The sequence below is a fragment of the Zootermopsis nevadensis genome, unplaced genomic scaffold (assembly GCF_977971745.1).
Source record: "Zootermopsis nevadensis isolate Lab colony 2312 unplaced genomic scaffold, Znev_1.0 Znev_ptg000010l, whole genome shotgun sequence".
NCBI classification, from domain to species: Eukaryota; Metazoa; Arthropoda; class Insecta; order Blattodea; family Termopsidae; genus Zootermopsis; species Zootermopsis nevadensis.
In genome coordinates, this window is record NW_028259142.1 from 4,101,876 (window position 1) to 4,121,681 (window position 19,806).

A 19,806-nucleotide genomic window follows, 5' to 3' on the forward strand; every position below is an offset into this window, starting at 1 on the left:
GGCAGCAAGGACCTCTGAAACGTCTATTAGACCACACCGCGCTATACAACCCAGAAGACAGCCATCTACACGCACTTTCATTTGTTTAGTCAATTATTTTACACCACTGTATCAGTACCTGTGGTTATTTTGCGTTAATAAGACGAGAGGATGATTTATGTACGGACGGCTAGAAATAATCGGGAGGTAAATTGTTTTGGCTAACTGATTAGGCTGTACTTTCTCACACGATGAAAGCAAAACTAGCTTCTACATCGATGTGTTTTTTAAAATTATTTAAAACAAGAGACGAAGGAAAATTTCCAAGAATATGCATCAGTTTCACTTTCGGCAGAAACCTTTAGTAAATAAAGTATATTAAGAAACTAAACTTCGTAAATAAACCATCAAAGGCATCAGAGCATGTCAGGAAACTCATAAAGTAAGCACAGAGGATGATAAGTGCGAAGACACACACACACACTCCAGTCACGCAATACAAAGAAACAAGTTTCCTTGATTTGCTTTGTTCTCCTGCGGCAAGACTGTGAGAGGCGAGCAATGCGAACTTCAGTCTCCAGCACGGTTTAGTACACTCGTAGCTGGCAGAAGGATAAAACCCACCAGCGCGACCATTTCCCCACTTGCCTGAACGAACCTGCAGGGGCAACCAGTGATAAGTTTCTCGACTGTTGTTCAAGAATCGATAAGGAGAAGTGCAACGAAAAACCGGGTACAGGTTAAGACACTTGTGTGTGAATTCCACAACGAATGTCGTGTGTGCTTAATATATACAAGGGCTGCCAAGCAGACACGTAAAAGTGTAGTGAAAATTACTTCAAATTAATTAATTACTGATTGTGTATGGTTATTTGTGTAAAGTGACGACCAATTTCGACGATTTACTACGGTGGTATGCTGGTAAGTATTTCAATTACTGTTTATAACATTTTAACACCTGGCAATTTAGCTTGAAGTCTTATGGATGCGAATGATCTTAACAATGTGTATGAGCAATAAGATAACATATTATACCATCACACCTAGTAAGTTACTGTGGCGGTATCGTTCTGGATCTGTAATCGGTTGGAACTTCAGCAGGGACACCCGCTGTCATCAGTTACGTTGTGCGCAATTTCCCCCATTCCCTCCAGCGATAGAGCCTTGCGTATTTGCTTACAGGTGAGAGAAAACTACAAAAAGTTGCTTTGGTTAACTTTTGAATTTATAAATGACGTTAGTTGGTCTACACAAGATGCCGAATGGGGCCCATTTGTGGACGCTTAAAGGCCTCTTGGCTATAAACCTAATCAAAGTTCGATATTATGACTGTTGGTACACGGGAATGATTCGTCAATACACAATTTTAATCACCATGTGTGATTTAGAACTGCTATTTATACGAGTTTCGTGCTTTCTAGGCGTAAATTAGAGCAAATTTTTATCTTCTAGATCCAGCGAAAACGGGTTGTGACTCTGTTGCTGCTTGCTTATTCTTCCATTTTTGATTCTTCAGACGCCAAAAAATGAATTAATTCATGCAACTAATACGAAGCACCCTGCAGAACAATATAATGCCACCAATTCATCGAATCGTTGATCCACATTTTATCAGACCTCTTTCGAACAGTCCTGACCATGGAGAGAGTATGTTCTTCCGAAACGCTGGTATACAGCTACGAGGGTCGCTCATTAAGTAATGCCCCACATTTTTTTCCTCAGAACATATTTATTCAAGATGGCTCAAATTTAGTGACAATATAAATCAATGTTTCCTTTACACATACTATTTTTCCACATAGTCCCCATCAACTTGTACGGTTTTACGCCAGCGTGGAACAAGTGCATGCATGCCTTGCCGGTACCAACTCTTGTCCTGTGCACGTAGCCATGTCCTCACTGCTTGAATAACGCTCTCGTCATCTTCAAATCTTGTTCCGCGGATAGCATCTTTAAGTGGCCCAAAGAGATGGAGTCGGAGGGTGGATGGGGCAGCACCGTTCAACCAAATTTGGTGATTTCTTCCCGGGTTCTCAGACTTGTGTGAGGGCGTGCATTGTCGTGCAGGAGCAAAATTTCTGCTGGATGCTTGTGAGGCCGAACTCGTCGAAAACGCTTCTTGAGGGTTTTCAGGGTCCTGATGTACGCGTCTGAATTGATGGTCGCACCTCTTGGCATCACATCCACAAGAATGACCCCATCACTGTCCCAAAAGACAGTCATCATGACTTTTCCGGCGGAGGGAGTTGTCTTGAATTTCTTCTTTCTCGGTGATTGAGGATGATGCCACTCCATTGACTGCCTTTTTGTCTCTGGCTCAAAGTGGTGTATCCAGGTTTCATCACCTGTAATGATCCGGGACAGAAAGACCTCTCCCTCAGCATCAAAACGCTCCAACAATTCAGAAGAAATCGTTTTCCTTTGAATCCTGTGGTCTGCCGTGAGACTTCGTGGAACCCATCTTGCGCACACCTTCGAATATGCGAGAGCCTGGATAATTGCAATCACACTTCCATTGCTGACTGAAAGCTGTTGGGCCAATTGTCGAGTTGTGATGCGCCGATCCTCACGAATAATGGCATCCGCGCGGTTCAACATGTCTGGAGTGGTGGCTGTGGCAGGACGCCCAGAGCGCGGCAGATCACGGAGCTCGGTTTCTTCACTTCCTGAAGCTTTAACTCTCTTAGCCCAGCGACCAACGGTGCTCCTATCGACTGCACAGCTTCCATACACAGCACACAAACGTTTATGAATGTTCACCACCGTTTCTTTTTCAGCAACAAGGAATTCAATTACAGCTCGTTGCTTGTAACGAGTGTCGTTCACAGACGCCATTTTAACAGTTCACTACAGCTCCGCTATCGGTTGGAATCATTTGAAACTCCGTACACGAACGCGGGAAACATCAAATCTCAAGCATGTAAAAGTACACTTTTCTATCTTCATTATTGGCTGAGAAAAAAAATGTGGGGCATTACTTAATGAGCGACCCTCGTAAAAGACTTTATGACGCAACAAACCGTAAGACCACACTCACATCGAGGTGAAAAATTCACATCCTACAATATACGTTTTGATGTAGTACAATGCAAGACAATGTTGGGATTATACGCCTATCTTTTCCTCATGCACTACTTTTTATTATGCGAGGATGAAAGAATAATACCTAATACTGGAGTTATTTGGGACCGAAAGAAGTCGAATTACGTCCTGATTTTTTTTATAAATATAGAATTCGTTAACCATTTAAAACACAGTGAGTATTGATGGCTTTCATATGACTATTTTCTTAAACAGCATTTACCAGCTGATCTTTGTAATAGTGAAGTGTTTTCTTTGAGGTAAAGGCTAAATTTTAAATACCACTTAGACAATCTCAGCTTCAAATCAGTTCCCTCTTTAATATTTTAAATTTTGTAGTAAACATATTGGATTCTCGGGAACGAAAGCTGTTGCCGAAAATAATAAAGAGGTAGCCGTGGGGCACGTAATGGACCCCCTGGTAATTCAACAGTTAGAAGATGAGGTAAAAATATTCCTCTCCTTAAGTTAAGCATGACACCATGAAGATGTATGGGGAAGTCGAAGAGATAGCCTCAGTACTAGACAGAGGTCACTTTACCCCCAGTGGGTTCCATGTGTGGGCCCCACAGCTGCTATGGACAGCATGGTCGAAAAAGTATCTCTCGCCCTGCACGGAATCTAACCCTGGCTATCCAGCTCATAGCCTAGTCATTACACTGGCTGAGAAGACACGACTCAACAGAAGAAATGAAAGGGATCTGAAGCCCCATAGAAAAATAAAAAGAGTTAAATAATTCCAAATTGCATATCCTGAAAAGGAAGGTCACTCTTCTAAAGGGCATGCTGCAGTAGTACTTTTTGTTGTTCTTGTTAATTACGCCTGACCGTGAGCTGGAGGAGTGTCTTGCCAATAATTAGGCCTACATGATGGCAGATAATTACAGCACATTTCACAATCCCTTGCTGCGTATCACACGCTGAATTTATGGCTCCTTCTTCGGCTGTTAAGTCGTACCCATCAACTTTGTGTCAGAAATGAAATTTAAATAATGGCCAATTAATGTTACACAATGCATCATATATATATAGGCATGTGTATCCTTGAAATTCAGTCCAGAATTCGGAACAAACTTATTATAAAAACAATTCATACGTACGAAATACACAGGCATTACAACAGCGAGACTGCACTGAGACATATACAAACACCACATTTCTACTGAGTCTCAAGGGGTGGGGTGGGGGGGAGTAGTGCAATATTCATAATAAGAATTTCTAAAAATAGAGAATTAAGCATTTCCACTGGTTATAGTATGAAAAATATGCTGCTACTATATTCCTACTTGCATTATCGAGAAATTAATACATTATAAAAGTCACAACTTTTATACGGTTCGCCCACTTTGCACGAAAACTCATACAGTAAAGAATTCTTCCGGTGATATTGTGTAAAGTAACGCTGAAAATGGAAATTTTGTATTCAGGTATTCGGATACCTCAGGAGGCGTAACTGCAGTACAAATATTGATGATCACACCGTGCTGTACTATGACGGTCGTTTCATATACCGCACGTATTTCAATCGTTAATGTTATTACTGTGATCTTAGTCGCATTCTTCCATCTGATATAAACTCGTGTACTACTTTCAATTCCATTTCTGTACTGTGTCTCTGAAAATGATGACATTCAAAATAATATTTCTGTGACCTGCATACCTCCTCGGCACACACAATATCTGGAAACAAGACGATCGCTTCTACTTACCGAGCTTTCCAGACTGAAAAGGTACGAATACAACCAACAAACGACCATGCAATTGAGGTTGGTTCATTTGTTTTCAGTACTGAATCAAATATGGCTAAATGCAATGCACCTACCTGAAGAAGTATTAGAGAAAGTAGCAGATGTAAAATGCTGGCCTTGTAATCCTGGGGTCCCGGGTTCGATTCCAGGCGGTGCCCGGATTTATAACTTGTGTTGGGCAAGGCCGTGGTCTAGGCAACACAAAGTTTTCCTCCGGGGGCTTCCCTGGTTTCTCCGTGGCATCCCAACAATTACTCCATTCACACACTGAAGAAGGCAATGGCAAACCACTTCTGTATCACCTGCCTAAAAAACATATATGAACAGGTCCCAGTCCGAGAAAAGGATGGATGGATCCTGTTCATAACATGTCACCAACCTCCTGTAAAGAGACGGTGTAATAAAGATGAAGCAGATGTAAACCATTTATGCACTTTATAATTTCCCCTTGGTCCAGTAAACACTGCCAAGTGATGAAACATCAGGCAGTGAACGCAATTCTTGTTCTTTTACCAAGCGCTTCAGGGAAGTACACACCACCTGTAATCGCTTTCAAAAGACACTAAAACCCTCAGTTATTTGATGCTCTATAACTCGTGTAACTTTGCTGAAGAATCTTAGTTAACTCAAGAATTAGTTAATCATTCAAACATAAAATATCAGGTCTCACCATCTATTCCCGAGAAGAAAACTGTGCCCACAAACAATGCAGTCTAGTTCTTTTTCTGGGGAACTATAAGCATGTAAATTGATCCTGTTTTGTAGATTTGTCATTACACATCTTGGCACACTGCCATGGCAAGTGGAAAAGTTGCATCGCCAAGAAGAGGGGAGATGCTGGATCGTGAAACGGGGGAGCCGGTGCAGAACTGGCCCAATCAACGCGCCCAGATCACGTGCAGGACCAATGCCGAGACCGGAGAAGTGGAGCAAACCCAGAGTTTCAGTATCCACTCCGAGAGGCGAAGGCCTTTCCAGGTACCCAAGAAAGCTCTCCACGACTACCACAAACTGAAACATCGAACAGACCGTAATGACCGAATGTTAGAACTAGCGAACATGTTCAATGACAGTAATGACACCTTTGAATATTACCACCCTGTGAGCATTGAACACAAGTTCTTGAATGACACCCGCAACATCAGTCCTATTGTTTTCTTATTACCCACGCTTTTCCTCTTTCCCTTCCCAGCGTGGTTCGCCGTATTCAGCATTCTCATCGAGCTGTCTCTCCACATGTGGACCCACAAAACCAACAAATACTGCAAGGACTCCTGTCTGAGGTACCGGTCTCCTCTGCACATTCTGTCTTCCCAGTTCTGTGCACTATGCAAGTCTAAGAGAAACACGCAGAAGATCAGTCGGTTACAAGACGCCAGGGCACTCAAGGTGTACAGTAGAAAGCCTAAGTATTGTACCTATGTTGAAAGAGTAAGTGTAGTGACATGAGAAACAGAATCAAGTTCATCAAGCTTTCTTTCTTGCAAGCTATTATTATGAAAAGCTATAAAAAAGGTGGTTACATCATCATATTAAAGGTGATACAGTTGTGTAATGTAGAGTTTTGTTCAAAAGTGCCGACTGCGCTAAGAGAGCTGGCAAAGTCTTCTTATGTGAGAACTGAAGTGAATAACTTTCAGCTGGCCTGCAACTATATGAAATAAAATACATATTTCTATTTTTTAGATATGTGATCAACAGTGCAATGATTCAATAGTACATGTTTAGAACATGATCTACATAACCTCAACAGCTGAGAGACAGCATCATTAAAATAACTATAACTGAATAAAGGTGTTCATGTTATACTTGTGATTTATAAATATATATATGTTTCACGCAAATAATACTTGGGGAAATGGCAGAATATATGACCAAACATAAATACTTGCTGTATCTTACCAATAAGAAAAAAGAATAAAATCAGCTACAATACCCTGAAAAGAACTCAAAATGCACTTTTTTAAATGAACATATTTCAATACATTCTGATGTACTGATATGTATATTTTCGGAATTCAATCATGAAACACGTAGTTTTAACTTACTAAAAATTTAAAACACTTAAATTGTAATAATAACTTTACAAATTCATTTTCTGTGGTAGTTTTCACCATTATAAATAACACTAATTATCAACCGGAATAACTGTTGGTAATAAAAATAAATTACACAAAGGGCATTTTTTTTAATTGCAGGACTAAACCTCACTCGTACTGATACAAGGTCCTGGCCAATACTGTTATCAGATTGCAGATGACATTTTCAGTAGAATGAGACAAATATGCTTTGGTTGATTCCCGTCTCAAATCTCATTCAACATTTATAAACATATTTGAATATAATAAAGTGTTTGTATGTTTTCAGACTGCATCAAAACACATGGGGCAGTACCTGAGCTGAAACAGTTTAGTAACAGTTGAACTGTGGCAATGCCAATATTTGTGTCTTATTGTTTTATACTTTACAGGAATGAGCAGAAAACAAATAAATAACTAAAGGCAACGCAAATATTAGAGAATAAGGCATGTCGCTTATTTTTGTAACAACCTGCACTACAGTACTGTCAAGAAGCAATTGATTGCAGGAAGTTAACATTAAAGTGTATCTTAAAGAAACAGGGTGAAGGGATCTGGATTTGATTAATCTGACTCAGGACAGGATCCAATTATGGGATCATGTGAACATGACAATGAACGTTCAGTTTCCATAAAAGGCTGGGAATTTCTTAAACAGATGAGGAACTACGAAGTTCCCGAGAATGACTCTGTCACACAGAGTTAGCTGCATATGCAAACTGAATCATTGGAATTACGGGAAATGGAAATTTCTGTTTCAGTTCTCAATGTACAAAGGGACAAGGGAGTGAATAAGTGAAGGATTTCATTATGACAGATTATTTTTGTGATCTGTATCAATATGAAACATCTTCCATTTATTTTCCATCCAATGCAATTGAAGGAGTATCATAAAAAATCCCACTTTGCTCAACACACAACGAACTCCATTTCCTTTATAAAAATCCCATAAAAGTCATCTTAACACACTAGATTAAGCTAATATAAGCCATCAACTTTGTTCAATTTCTTTTCACAAATTTCCTATTCTGTAAAATACGTAAAAAAACTGAATACAAATTCATGCTGTATAAAAATCCTACCCATGTTTAGATACAATCAGTGAAGAATTTGATTAGTTAAAAGTTTTGTAATATTCTTACAGATCACCATAGTTCATCTCACAAACATAACAGCCTTCACATTTTTCCCCTTGAGAAATTCTGTATTTCATGTCGTCAGTATAATGAACACTTAGTCCTGTGGTTCCAAAACATGGCTGTGCATTCATCTTTCACTGAACTGTACTGCAGCTTTTGACAGTGGAAATGATCCACATAACAAAACTGGCATACGGTTAAACAGCGTCTTTATTTTTTGTTTTCACTACTGAGTCACATATATATATTTACCTTAACATAAGATAAGATTCTAAATTCACAACTTGAACTTCTGGCTGTCTGATTATAAAAATAATAGAAAACAAACAAAAACCTTTTACTATGACAAATGCTTATGTCACCATCAATATAAAATACTCATTAATACCAGTGAAACAACAAACATTAATTACATGCATTTATTTCATAATTACATTAAATAATGGGTGAAAAATATGGCTCAGCCTTAGAATTAGGGAAACAGGAATATGCTCATGAATTTTTATCTCTGAGAAAAGGAAATGTCTTATATAAAGGCAAATATGGTATTTTAAGCTGTCATATGAACAATTCAATTTAATCTACTTGTTTCATTAACATCTATACTGCACAAATATACAATTCTGTCATGAAATTGCAGTAAAACATTATGACATCATGCTAGTTTGGTATCAGTTCATCTCTTCGTTATTTCCATCATCAGAGAATTATTCACTTTTCATATGGACCACCATATTACAGCAGCAAATTTCAGCTGTTCTACAGCTAGATACAACATCTTATGAAAGAAACTTAAAAACTCACCTGTTTATTACCATTAACCACTTGACAAGCAATGAAATCTGGCAGGCATAAAACTTCACCTAAGCTGCAGTATTTCCTTCGATGCAACTTTACATATAAGACTGAAGTCAGAGTTAAGGTGCGCTCGCCAAAAACGACACCGACCCCACACCTGAGCTGGAAAGCACGGGCTAGGAATTCCATGGAAAATTCTTGCCACTGACCGGCCAGTAAAGCTTGTATCACGATACATACATACCAGGCTGCGAACATCTGCAACCACTTGTTCCTCATTCATCAGAATTTCCTGCAAAAAATATGTCATCTGAAGCAATTAGTATGGTCTTTTCTCATACTAGTTACTTATGTGCACAGTTTCTGAACTGCCAGCAATCAGAGCAAAGTAATAACAAAAGCAAGATGAAATGTCCTCCTATAGGAAGATGGAAAATAATACAAGTAAATGACATAGAATTTTGCAGTCAGGTTTAAAAATTAATTGGAATACAATTATTAGCAGAGTAGAGAGAGACATGCAAGAAATTAAATGTAATAAAAAACACTGAAGAAAGTTAACAGCTATTTCATTGATGCTATGTAGTTGAAACTACTTCAAGTGTTGTTGGACAAACTACAAATAAATAAACAGATACTCATATTTAGGTATTAAATTTCATCAAATGAAAATACCAAAATAAAATTACGCAGAGAAAACAAAGAGCAGGAAAAGTTAAACTCACAAACACTCAGCAATAACCGGAAGTTACAAATTAATTTTCTACGAAGCATCAAAATAAAGTGAAATCTAAAATCAGCAGTTGGTAAGATTAAAGACAAAATGGTGCAAACATGAATTACACATGAGAAATACATAAATGACCTTTGGGGACAAGAACATCTTGTTTTTTGTACATGTATGAAGTTTTTACTTAAAAAAGGTTACATTTAATGTTCTGGTAATTTATTACAGTAAACAGCATGACTGCATGGCAAGTTCGGTCTATTTTAAAATATTAATTTGGCATGTGCCTGGAGAAACAGAGGAATATATGAAAAGCCAGAATTACATTATACAATCTGTGGCTTGGATTCAGATCAAGTATCCTGCAAATAAACATGATTATTATTACCTCCTTTGTTTCTGCTTCCACAATGCTCTGCTCTTGTTCAAAATATCTTCGTATCATTAGCTTCAAGTTTTCATTACGATCCATGTCAACTTCGTCTCTGCATTCAGAGCAATTCACATACGATACACTGAAAAATATGACAGAATAAAATCAGAATTTCTGTATCACCTCTCAGACAGTAAATTTAAAATCTTTTATCACAACGCAGTTCAAGTCTTTTTAGGTTTACACAGCATTAGAAATGTCTTAACTGAGGATACATGAAAGCCATTTTAATCGAAGAGCAATAATTTTGGTATCCTCAAGTGTCAAAATGAAAGCATGAAAGTTTGATTGTGTTTCAAAATTGTACTAGTTTCCTATACAATTCCTGCTAGCCTCAAAAAATATTAACTTATTATCCTTTTATGTCCAGCAAACATCCAAGAACTACTGAATATCATGCACCCTTACCTCATGAGCACTTCAAACACCGTTTTCAGCTGCAGCAATGAACACATCTCCAGATTCTTTACATGTCCATATAATGTGTCCAATGCCTCATCTAGTTCTGATGCAGAAAGATTGCCTGGTGCCAGAACACGGAAACCCAACTCATACAACTCCACCGTGATTCCTGTACGACGCCACTTGTCATTCACTGCAATCATTAAATGGAGCTTCCATACACCATAGTAAAACCCTTCAAACCCTAAAGTTTTAAGCAGAAATGTATGTATGTGTATATATATATAAAAATAAATAAAAAAGGACAGTGAAATACAGATAAAACATATTTCAGTACTACATTCAATAAACAGAAACAGCAAAGTGGCGATATATCCTTATTTTATAACACCATCTTTATTTAAACTTGGGCTATGCCAATGGGATTGGATTCTTTCAGTGTTCTGCTGTAGGCAAGTGGCTAACAAATTGGAGCATTATCACTGTAATTTAATTTCCAACATTACTTCTTGAAAATAACATGTTCTAAGCGATCACTGCTGCAATTTAGACACCGTTGTAACCAATGCCTCAAGTTCTCTATCACTCACTGCAATAAATGAACATCATTTCTTCTGAAAGTCAGTTCCTTGAAAACAATTTTCAAATTTCTTAGTCTTTAGCTAGCACCAAAGCAAAAGCAGTGGTTATATTGGGAGACCTTGGTGGCCATGTGACATCTCCAAATATTACAATCAGTCTGGAAACATTCTCCTCAGCATATTCAAAGCCTGTCTTGAATGGGCAATAACTGCAGTAATTAAATTTATATTTTTAAAGCACCAACTTGTTAACTACTTACAGCAAGACAAAAATGCAAATTAAATGAGGTTGCTTGTCCTTAGGAGTATGGAAAGTGAAGACACAACTGAGGTAATAAAACTTTCGCTCGTTACACTTCATGCACTAAAACACAGTGGATAAAGATAAAGGGCAACAACACATATACTAAAATTGACCAGCAAAGTAAACTGCATTTACAGTGAAGTCTCTAGTTCAAACTTATAATGAGATAATCCACACAAAGTGTAAAATCATGCATATACTCATGATACTTAATAAGTGCTGTTTCTTACATCAGACATCAATAAACCTGGATCATTATTTGATACATGCTCCTCAATAATTCCTCTTATCCACTATGTATAATTAAAAAATAATACTCTTTGTTGCTAGAAGTAACAAAGTTTACTCCCACTGTATAATGTATATTTTTTTATTTGTAGTGTTCTGTCTGACGACAGGTCCATATATTATGAACAGGATCCTTCCAACCTATTCAGGTTGTCAGGGACCTGCTCATACATATATACATTCTTGGCAGAGATGATCAGAATGGTTTGCCATTGCCTTTTTCTGTATGTGAGTGGAGTAATTGTTGGGATGCCACGGAGAAACCGGGGAAGCCCCCGGAGGAAAACTCCGCGATGCCTAGACCACGGCCTTGCCCAACACAAGTTATAAATTTGAGCACCACCGGGAATTGAACCCGGGACCCCAGGCTTACAAGGCTAGTGTTCTGACCGCTAGACCACCGATCTCAAAAATTAATAATCAATAAGGTTTCAATTCCTAGAATTAAAATATGATGATTCTTAAGATAGTAGGATTATCGGTGTTGAAAAATATTGTTTTGTGGTCGTGTACTTCAATAAATGCATATGGATCTATATTATTCTGGACATTTTGTCTTGTGCTGAAGCTGTGCTTGGCGGGCAAGCGTTTGAACTACAATCCCAACAAAGCTCCACTCATCTAGTGCCTATGATATGTGAAAAGCACAACCAATAGGCATATAGTCCTCTACTCGAGTTTCACCTCTGACAGACACTTGCCTGGATCCAAAGTGATGCGGATAACCTTTAGAATGCTAACAAACAAAAATTCTATTCCAGTGTTACCTTTGGTCCATTCCAGGCTTTTCAGATGCTTCTTCACAATACCACTGTCCCAACCAATGAGTGATGCAATATCCACCACAGGGAACTCTATCTTGCTACTGCCATCATGTGATATTCCACGTTTCTGATCAAGCGCAATTGCCATAGCTAGTGGAGGACTCTATTTACACAGAAGAATAGAAAGCATGTAAATGCTACTGTCAAGACACACTTCGATAACTCTAAACTGAAAAAGTTTAAAGCAGTTCATAATCACACATATATTTATAGTATCCCTTGAATCAACATGACATAAACAACATGGAATAAATGCCTTCTTAAAGGAAATAATTTTAATGTGAAACATTTTATATTATCCTGCAACATTTATGAGATATATAACTGTGAGTAGTACAACCAACAAGGTTACAATGGATCACATGTGTAGCTTGAATGGGAGGGGCAAGAAATGCCAAAGGATTTAAGTGGCGAGACCTCCTGAAAATTGGCCAACATTAAGATGGATCTTATGGAAATGGGTTATGATGGTTAAAGGTGGAAGAAAATGGCTTCGTTCATGTATAATGGTAGGGTTTGTTGTTTGAAATTTTGAACTTCAAGGTACTACTAAACAATTATGTAGTTTGTTATTAGTATAACATACTTACAAGTTTGGCAGCTGCCTTTAAGGCACTCGGTCCTTTGTAGCTTATAACTTTGCACCTTGTATACACTAGGGGCATGACTTTGATCCACTTCCTGCGATCAAGCTCCAGATAACAAAGCAATGTAGATATATTCTCTTGCGGCAGATCCAATGCTTTCACTGTATCATCTACTGAAAATGCCATCTCATGACCAGGGCAATTAATTTGATTCCTAACAGGACCATTATTCCCGTGATCTTCCTCTGCATTCAAGGGTTTCTCTGTGGCATTTTTTATTTGTACAGGAGACTCCTTCTGTGTAATATCCTCACTGAAGTCCACACCTTCAAACAACTCTGCAAACCGCAGACATTTGCAAGGAACAAATACTCGTTGCAACAGCTTGCGAATTATGTAACGATCGACAGAGTCAGCATAGATGTGACGGCGAAGTTCATTTAAATCTCCACCATCAGAGTCAAGAAAGAGATGACAGTGTGCTGGCAGACCATCACGTCCAGAACGACCAACCTCCTGTACGTAGCTCTCAAAGTTACGTGGCATGTTGTAATGGATCACAGCTCGTATATCACTCTTATTTATCCCCATTCCAAAAGCCACTGTAGCCACTACAATACGAAGCTGACCTATGGAAGAATGATGACATAAAATAAATAATTTAATTTGCATATAATAATAATAAATAACATATTTTACCAATGAGTAAGTTTTTTACAAAACTTTTGGAATCATTCACCTTTTAAGAAGAGTATATATGAATACATTAAATGACAAAAATTACTATTAAGGTGGAGAAGATTTCATAATTTTGGATTTAAGATATCTGTACACAGTGCATGATACTTTATGAGGACTCTATAAAGAGTTTGTTTTGACTTTAAATATGACAGACTTACCAGACATGAAAGCTTTCTGAACTTGCTTTCTACGAGCTGCACTGAGTCCAGCATGGTAAGGTTCAGCATTCCACAACAATGTTCGACCTCTTCTATTGCTCACAGGTCTTTTTTGATCCTGCATGATTTACATAAAGGTAAATGTAAAATTGCCTATACCTGAGCATTATGTCAAAAATGAGGCAAATATGAGGGACTGATGGTAGAACTACTTTCATTCAATATCTTGGCACTACATGGAGGTGAGTGATCTGATTCACTCTAACTGCTTTACCCCTCAAGAAAAAATTCCCAATAACCATTAATTAGTAAGAAGGTAGGGTGAGCCACAGATCCAGACGGGTGATAAGAATTCTCATAACACGTCTGTGATGAACAGTGTGTGAATCCCAATAATTCCCACGTATCCTCATACCTGGAGACACGTTCTGATGAGCCTGGCAAGCCGCTCGCACTCATCACGTCGAGTGCAGTAGATGATGATGGACTGACAAGACATGAACCTCTTCCCCTGTAACAGCATAACTAAAGCCTTGTCCCTAAATTCATCTCGAGATACCGACAAAATCAGGTTGTTCGGCAATGGCACATCTTTGATTATACCCTGCTGTCCATCTGGAATGTTGAGATGTGTCACAATGCTGGAACAAGTTGTCTTAGTGGCTGTTGCTGTCAGACCTAGCACTGTCTTCACTCCAAGTTTCTCTTGTAGAACCTGCACCACATGAAATACAAAGTCAGAATCTCAGTAATTACAAGATTTTTTCAAGGTACAGTGATACATAGTTCACATATGAATTAACTAACTCAATGCAGGAGAGTCATACTTAAGCTAGTAATTGCTCACCTACTCAATTATTTGCCTGTTATAGAAATCAAAGTTTCAGTACCATGTCCACAAGAGCCAAACAAATGCAGTCCACCATAACCACATCCCATTTCTTGAAGATCAAATTTAAAAACATGAACTTGGTCTACCAAAAATGGTCTCTTCCACTTTCATTTAATACATCATATATTTTCCAACATAATACACAAATACATACACATCTAAAGATTTCCTTTATTTGAAGAAGGGAATAAGTCAACAATCAGGACAAGTAGTACTAACCTTGCATATTACAAGATAGGAAGGACGAAAGTTGTGCGACCACTGCGAAACACAATGTGCTTCATCAATGCAAGCAAAAGCAATTCCAGGAAGTTCTTTTAATATACTGCCAAATCCTGATGCCCTCTCTCCAGATACAACTGTCTCTGGAGAAACCAAAAGGACATTTAATCTTCCAGACTTTGCCAACTCGATCACCTTCTGACGCTGTAGTGGAGTTTGATTTGTGTGCAAGCAAGCAGCCTGAAGACAAGATGCAACTCCAGTCACCTACAAAAGAAGAAGAAGAAGAAAATCAAGAGATGTTTAAAAAATCTTCACTTCTCATCAATTGCTGTCATACTGAACAAACTCAATACAGTCATGTAAGATTTGAGGTTTTCACAGTGGTGAGTATGAAGATTTCCGTCTTCTGGGTTGTTGCCTCCGTCATCAGGGCGATGAATATTCATCGCCCTGATGACGGAGGCAGTATGACCTCTGAAACGTTGGTTAACATCGACCAGACTACACAGCGCAACAACCCAGAAGACGGAAATCTTCAAACTGCCTTCTGCAGAGAGATGAACCCCTCTATGTACCTGTTTGTTAAATATAGCATTCTCATGGCGAATGATGTCTGACAGTTGAAAAAGACACGCATGAGCACGTTCTGGCTTGCCTGCTACAATGCTGCTGTATTTGCTTCTGTCCCAGAACTATCTGAAGCTAGTACACATATGATCATATATATTTTTAAATGGGAATCTTCTCTGGGTGGACAATACAAATTGTAAACATATCAACATCTAAAATAGAGACAGACAAACCTGATCTTCCATGAGAGAGACAAGGGGTGAGACAACCAGCGTTATACATCTGTTGTTCTGAGCGAACATATAAGCAGGAAGCTGATAACAGAGACTCTTGCCTGCACCAGTCGACAGTGTAACAAGGGTTGATAGCCCCGAGAGGATGCGCATCACAGCTTCCTCCTGACCTGGTCGGAAACCATCATGACCGAACTGTTCCAATGCCTCGTATACTTCGGGCGGAGTATCTTTAAATCAAGCATACACAACACAAACTATTGTTAAACATTTGTTTACTGTTTCCTAGGACCAATCACACACTGTTCTGCAACAAACCTGATTAAATCATTAGTAGTAAACTCTGATTTAACACTGTTACTACCACTAATGCCCATCACCGGACATAATCCCACAGCCTACTTCTATCCACCTCTCATTCTCACAAATTATTTTCCTAAGATACATTTTAATGTTGACACCCCAACTTCTCAGTTATCTAATTGGCTGTTTTATAACATTATTTTCCTGCCAAACTTCTGTATGCATCTGATATTCCTCAACGTAAACTATTCTATCACTTAATGAGAACCATGCTGAACACCACCCACTCTCTGGGGTACATGACATTTCATGAGGTGGCTCACCAATTAATGTTCCATCTTCTTTCAGGTTATATAATGGCTCTATAATATTTGCTGAGAGTGAGTCTATGATATCATATGTTCCTGTATTCTGCTCATTTCCTTGTCGAGATGCTGTCAGACATGATGCTGCAACTTTTCTTCTGCTTCCATAAATGGGTTCAGCAGCCATTGCTTCAACCTCTTCTAGGGTTGGGAATGGACTATCATCCTCGCCTTCCTCATCGTGTGGTAACAACTTGTCCTCTGTGTGAAGTAAACAGTGTACACAGAGGCATGTCTAAGGTGGTCATCATGGGGAGGTTGTTTTTAAAAATCAATAGAAAACAGTTATGAAATTAAGTATGTTGTCAACATAAATGTTTTTCCTTTCATAAACAATTTATAGGTAAATTACACAAAAAATATAAGAGAAAAAATGAGGGGGGGGGGAAGCAGTTGAAATACATAAACACTTACTTAACAACATAGCCCCGTTGATAGATTTTATTTCTATAATTTAAATCTCCACACAAGAAAATTGGTCTCTCTCCCCAGCATAAGACCACAGAGTGAGGGTGTTTGGAGGACAGGGTGCTGAGACAAAGAAAGCATCAGAGGATATTTAACATTACATGAGGTACATTCACTGACAATGAGGTGATCAAATAGAGGATGAGATGGGGAGAACTACAGACTGCACAGGGAAAATAAAAAGAAAAGTATGAAGACCTAGGTGTTGAAGAGGGGATAATATTAAAACAGATAAGAAACAGGTTTTGAGAAAATGGACTTGATTCACTTGGTTAGAACAGGGTTCAATGGCTAGCTCTTTGAGATTAGTAATAAATATTTGGATTACAAAGAACTGGGAAATTTCTTAATCAGATGAGAAAGTATCACCTTCTCAATAAGCACTCTGCTTTATGAGTGTGTTCACTTCTGCTATCATAAATCGATGAAGGCATTTACAGGACACTTGTTGCAGTTGGATAACAAAGTGGAAGAGAATGGTCCAAACAGATCCAAAATAACTGTTCTCAGATAGGTTTCTAATAAAGCCCTTGTATATTTTAACTTCCACACTTTTTATCAATGCTGGGCATCAACTTACAATATTTTGTTTTCTGTTTAAATCCAATGTGCAGTTTAACCTCAGTTATTAATAAAAGTCAATAGAGTAGCAGCAAGAAATCTTTCATACTAAATAAAAACTTCTATCTAAATCACTAACCTTGAGCATTCAGGCAGTTGCGTGCAAAGTGTCCAATATCACCACATTTAAAGCACTTCAGCAGCCCACTGCTACCAAATGCATCATCAACTGCTGAGCCTGACATATTTTTCTTCTTCTTCTTCCATTCAGCTTTCTTGTACTTTGAGTAGTTGTTATTCTTCTTCCCTCTTACATACACCTTCTTCTTTATATTGATACGAACAAAATTATCATTGGCTTGACCTGTAGACATCTTTTTCTCCAGTATTTCTTTCTTAGTTAACTTGTTAGACACAGCATGTTTTTTCTTTCCAACACATTTTTCAGTCGACAACACAGCTTCAGCTATTTTGTCAATGTCTGCAGTAGATGGTATTTCTAATAGTGGGTCATCTGCTGCCACTATTTTGGGTACATCATTTGAACAAGTCTTTTGCTTTTTGGTTAAAGGTTTGGATGGAACTAAATCTAAAGAATTACGTTTTCTTTTACTGCCACAAGCTATCCTCATCCTTGTGTGATCTTCATGTTCAGATTCGTCACTATTACAAATAATATCTTCATCGCTATCATCAGAGGCAGCTACTGTCTTTCCATTTCCATTGTGAATAACATCTGGAAGAGTCAAATACTGTTCAGACTTCACATAAAGCAGCCGTGGCACAGCATCAGAGACAGACTGCGGCAGTCTTGGTGTACCTTCTGTACTGGAACACTGATCAGTAACTGTGCTTGATTCCATTGACTCAATACCTGAATCATTCACTGGTGTTACTTGATATTCCAAACTATTAGAATTGGTACATCTCTGGAGCCAACCTTTGTCAACTGTCCTTGATGGAATTAACTTCTGCTCATGTGACTCAGCAGTCAATACAGCTCTATGGATTGCACTGACAGATTGATTTGTAATGGGACTGGAGTTAGTGACAACTTTGAACTTCTCTTCTATCAGCCCCTCGAGAGAAAACTGTAACTTAATATTTTGTTGAGTGCCACATGATATAAGCTCTGAAGACATATTCTTGTCCTCACAAAGCACAGGAACTGGAAAACCATCATTTTCAACTGATTTGCTAGGTCGTGAAAATGAACGTGATTTCCTTGGATTTTTTTTGCTAAATTTTGAGCCTACAAACAGTTTCTCAGAGAAGTGAAAAGAGCTAGAGCGTTGATTAAGTGTCTTCGTTCCAAGATCTGAGGCCTTATCTGATTTTAAATTTAAATGTGCACCCCAAACATCTTTCAGATCACCAGCTCTTTGATCATGTAGCCCATCTTTGATACATTCTTGCACAGCTGGAGCATTCTTTTCGTTGCCACATGCAATAGTGTCAACATCACTGCCATTCTGAATATCTGCTAATGCAATCCTATGCAGTCTACTATGGTCACTTTGATCCACGAGTTTGTCGGATTCTACAGATGCAACAGTATGTTTAATTTCTGATACATCTAAAGATGTATTATTTTCGCTATCATCTGAGAAAGTAATGTCCATAAGGGAATCTTGAAGTGCTAATGTTTTTAGCTTGTAGTAGGACTTGTATGCCTCTCTCACTTTCTGAGATGCTGCACGAATATCCACCTGAAATACAGAAGTTTTGTGTCCAATATATCGCCTATTCTAACTGTGAAACTAGAATACTTCTATAATCTAACGTATATATTATGATGTTCACTGAAGTCACTTAATTTTCTTGTGCTAACCTTAAACTAAGTTTGTCTGCTTACCTTCGAAGGATTTCGTCCGTGTTTTTTCCTAAATTCACTTTCCCAAAGTTTAACTTTTAACTTTGATTTCTGATATTTGAGCTTAAACGATGGATCTTCTAGCAATTCCATTGTCAATTGGTAATATTTGTTATTTTTATTAATACGATTATTAGTCAAAGATACAGCTGCAAGTTGAGGTTACGCAGTTCCCGCGCATGGACCAAGAGAATAGTGGGATTGCTTCCATTAGACTACTTTTCAGACGACTCCGTAGACAGCTATCCGGAATATATACGCAGCCAGTTCAAATCACCGTATATTTTCTAGACAAATTAAATTTGCACCTTATCAGACTGCGTCGATTTCAGGTACTCACAGCGAAAAGTATGACGATGAATTATAGGAATTACGTCGTGATGTCTGGTAGACAGACGTTTCGGAGGTGCTGTCTCCATCCGGACATTACCCTGAAACATCGGCCAAT

General features: G+C 38.3%; 2 protein-coding genes across 4 annotated transcripts; one reads left to right on the plus strand and one right to left on the minus strand.

Moving 5' to 3' along the window:
* The first annotated feature begins 503 nt into the window (after nucleotides 1-503).
* LOC147874175 (uncharacterized) lies at nucleotides 504-7,174 on the plus strand. Its single transcript, XM_087346261.1, has 2 exons — nucleotides 504-900; nucleotides 5,574-7,174. Exons 1-2 carry the CDS (start codon nucleotides 895-897, stop codon nucleotides 6,255-6,257), a joined length of 690 nt encoding a protein of 229 aa, XP_087202387.1. The 5' UTR covers nucleotides 504-894; the 3' UTR covers nucleotides 6,258-7,174.
* Nucleotides 7,175-7,722: 548 nt separating this feature from the next.
* On the minus strand, nucleotides 7,723-19,806 carry RecQ4 (RecQ4 helicase). Of its 3 annotated transcripts, none has more exons than XM_087346251.1 (12): nucleotides 19,699-19,806; nucleotides 17,625-19,194; nucleotides 16,415-16,657; nucleotides 15,789-16,018; nucleotides 14,980-15,249; nucleotides 14,284-14,583; nucleotides 13,869-13,986; nucleotides 12,973-13,598; nucleotides 12,326-12,485; nucleotides 10,392-10,578; nucleotides 9,939-10,065; nucleotides 7,723-9,133 (listed from the first exon to the last, which is right to left on the minus strand). In XM_087346251.1, exons 2-12 carry the CDS (start codon nucleotides 19,105-19,107, stop codon nucleotides 8,885-8,887), a joined length of 3,993 nt encoding a protein of 1,330 aa, XP_087202377.1. In that variant the 5' UTR covers nucleotides 19,108-19,194; nucleotides 19,699-19,806; the 3' UTR covers nucleotides 7,723-8,884. The 3 variants fall into 3 exon arrangements, with proteins under 3 accessions (XP_087202377.1, XP_021938933.2, XP_021938932.2); XM_022083241.2 differs by having other exon boundaries at nucleotides 7,723-9,115; nucleotides 19,341-19,732; XM_022083240.2 differs by having other exon boundaries at nucleotides 19,341-19,732.

Bases quoted from the DNA above. Each gene is read 5' to 3' on its own strand.
- RecQ4 (XM_022083240.2), bottom strand. From the start codon at position 19,451: ATGGAATTGCTAGAAGATCCATCGTTTAAGCTCAAATATCAGAAATCA. The intron at 14,584-14,979 runs GTTAGTACTACT...CATGTGGTGCAG, and splicing joins CCTATCTTGTAATATGCAAG to GTTCTACAAGAGAAACTTGG. The intron at 12,486-12,972 runs GTAAGTATGTTA...CTGTGTAAATAG, and splicing joins TAAAGGCAGCTGCCAAACTT to AGTCCTCCACTAGCTATGGC.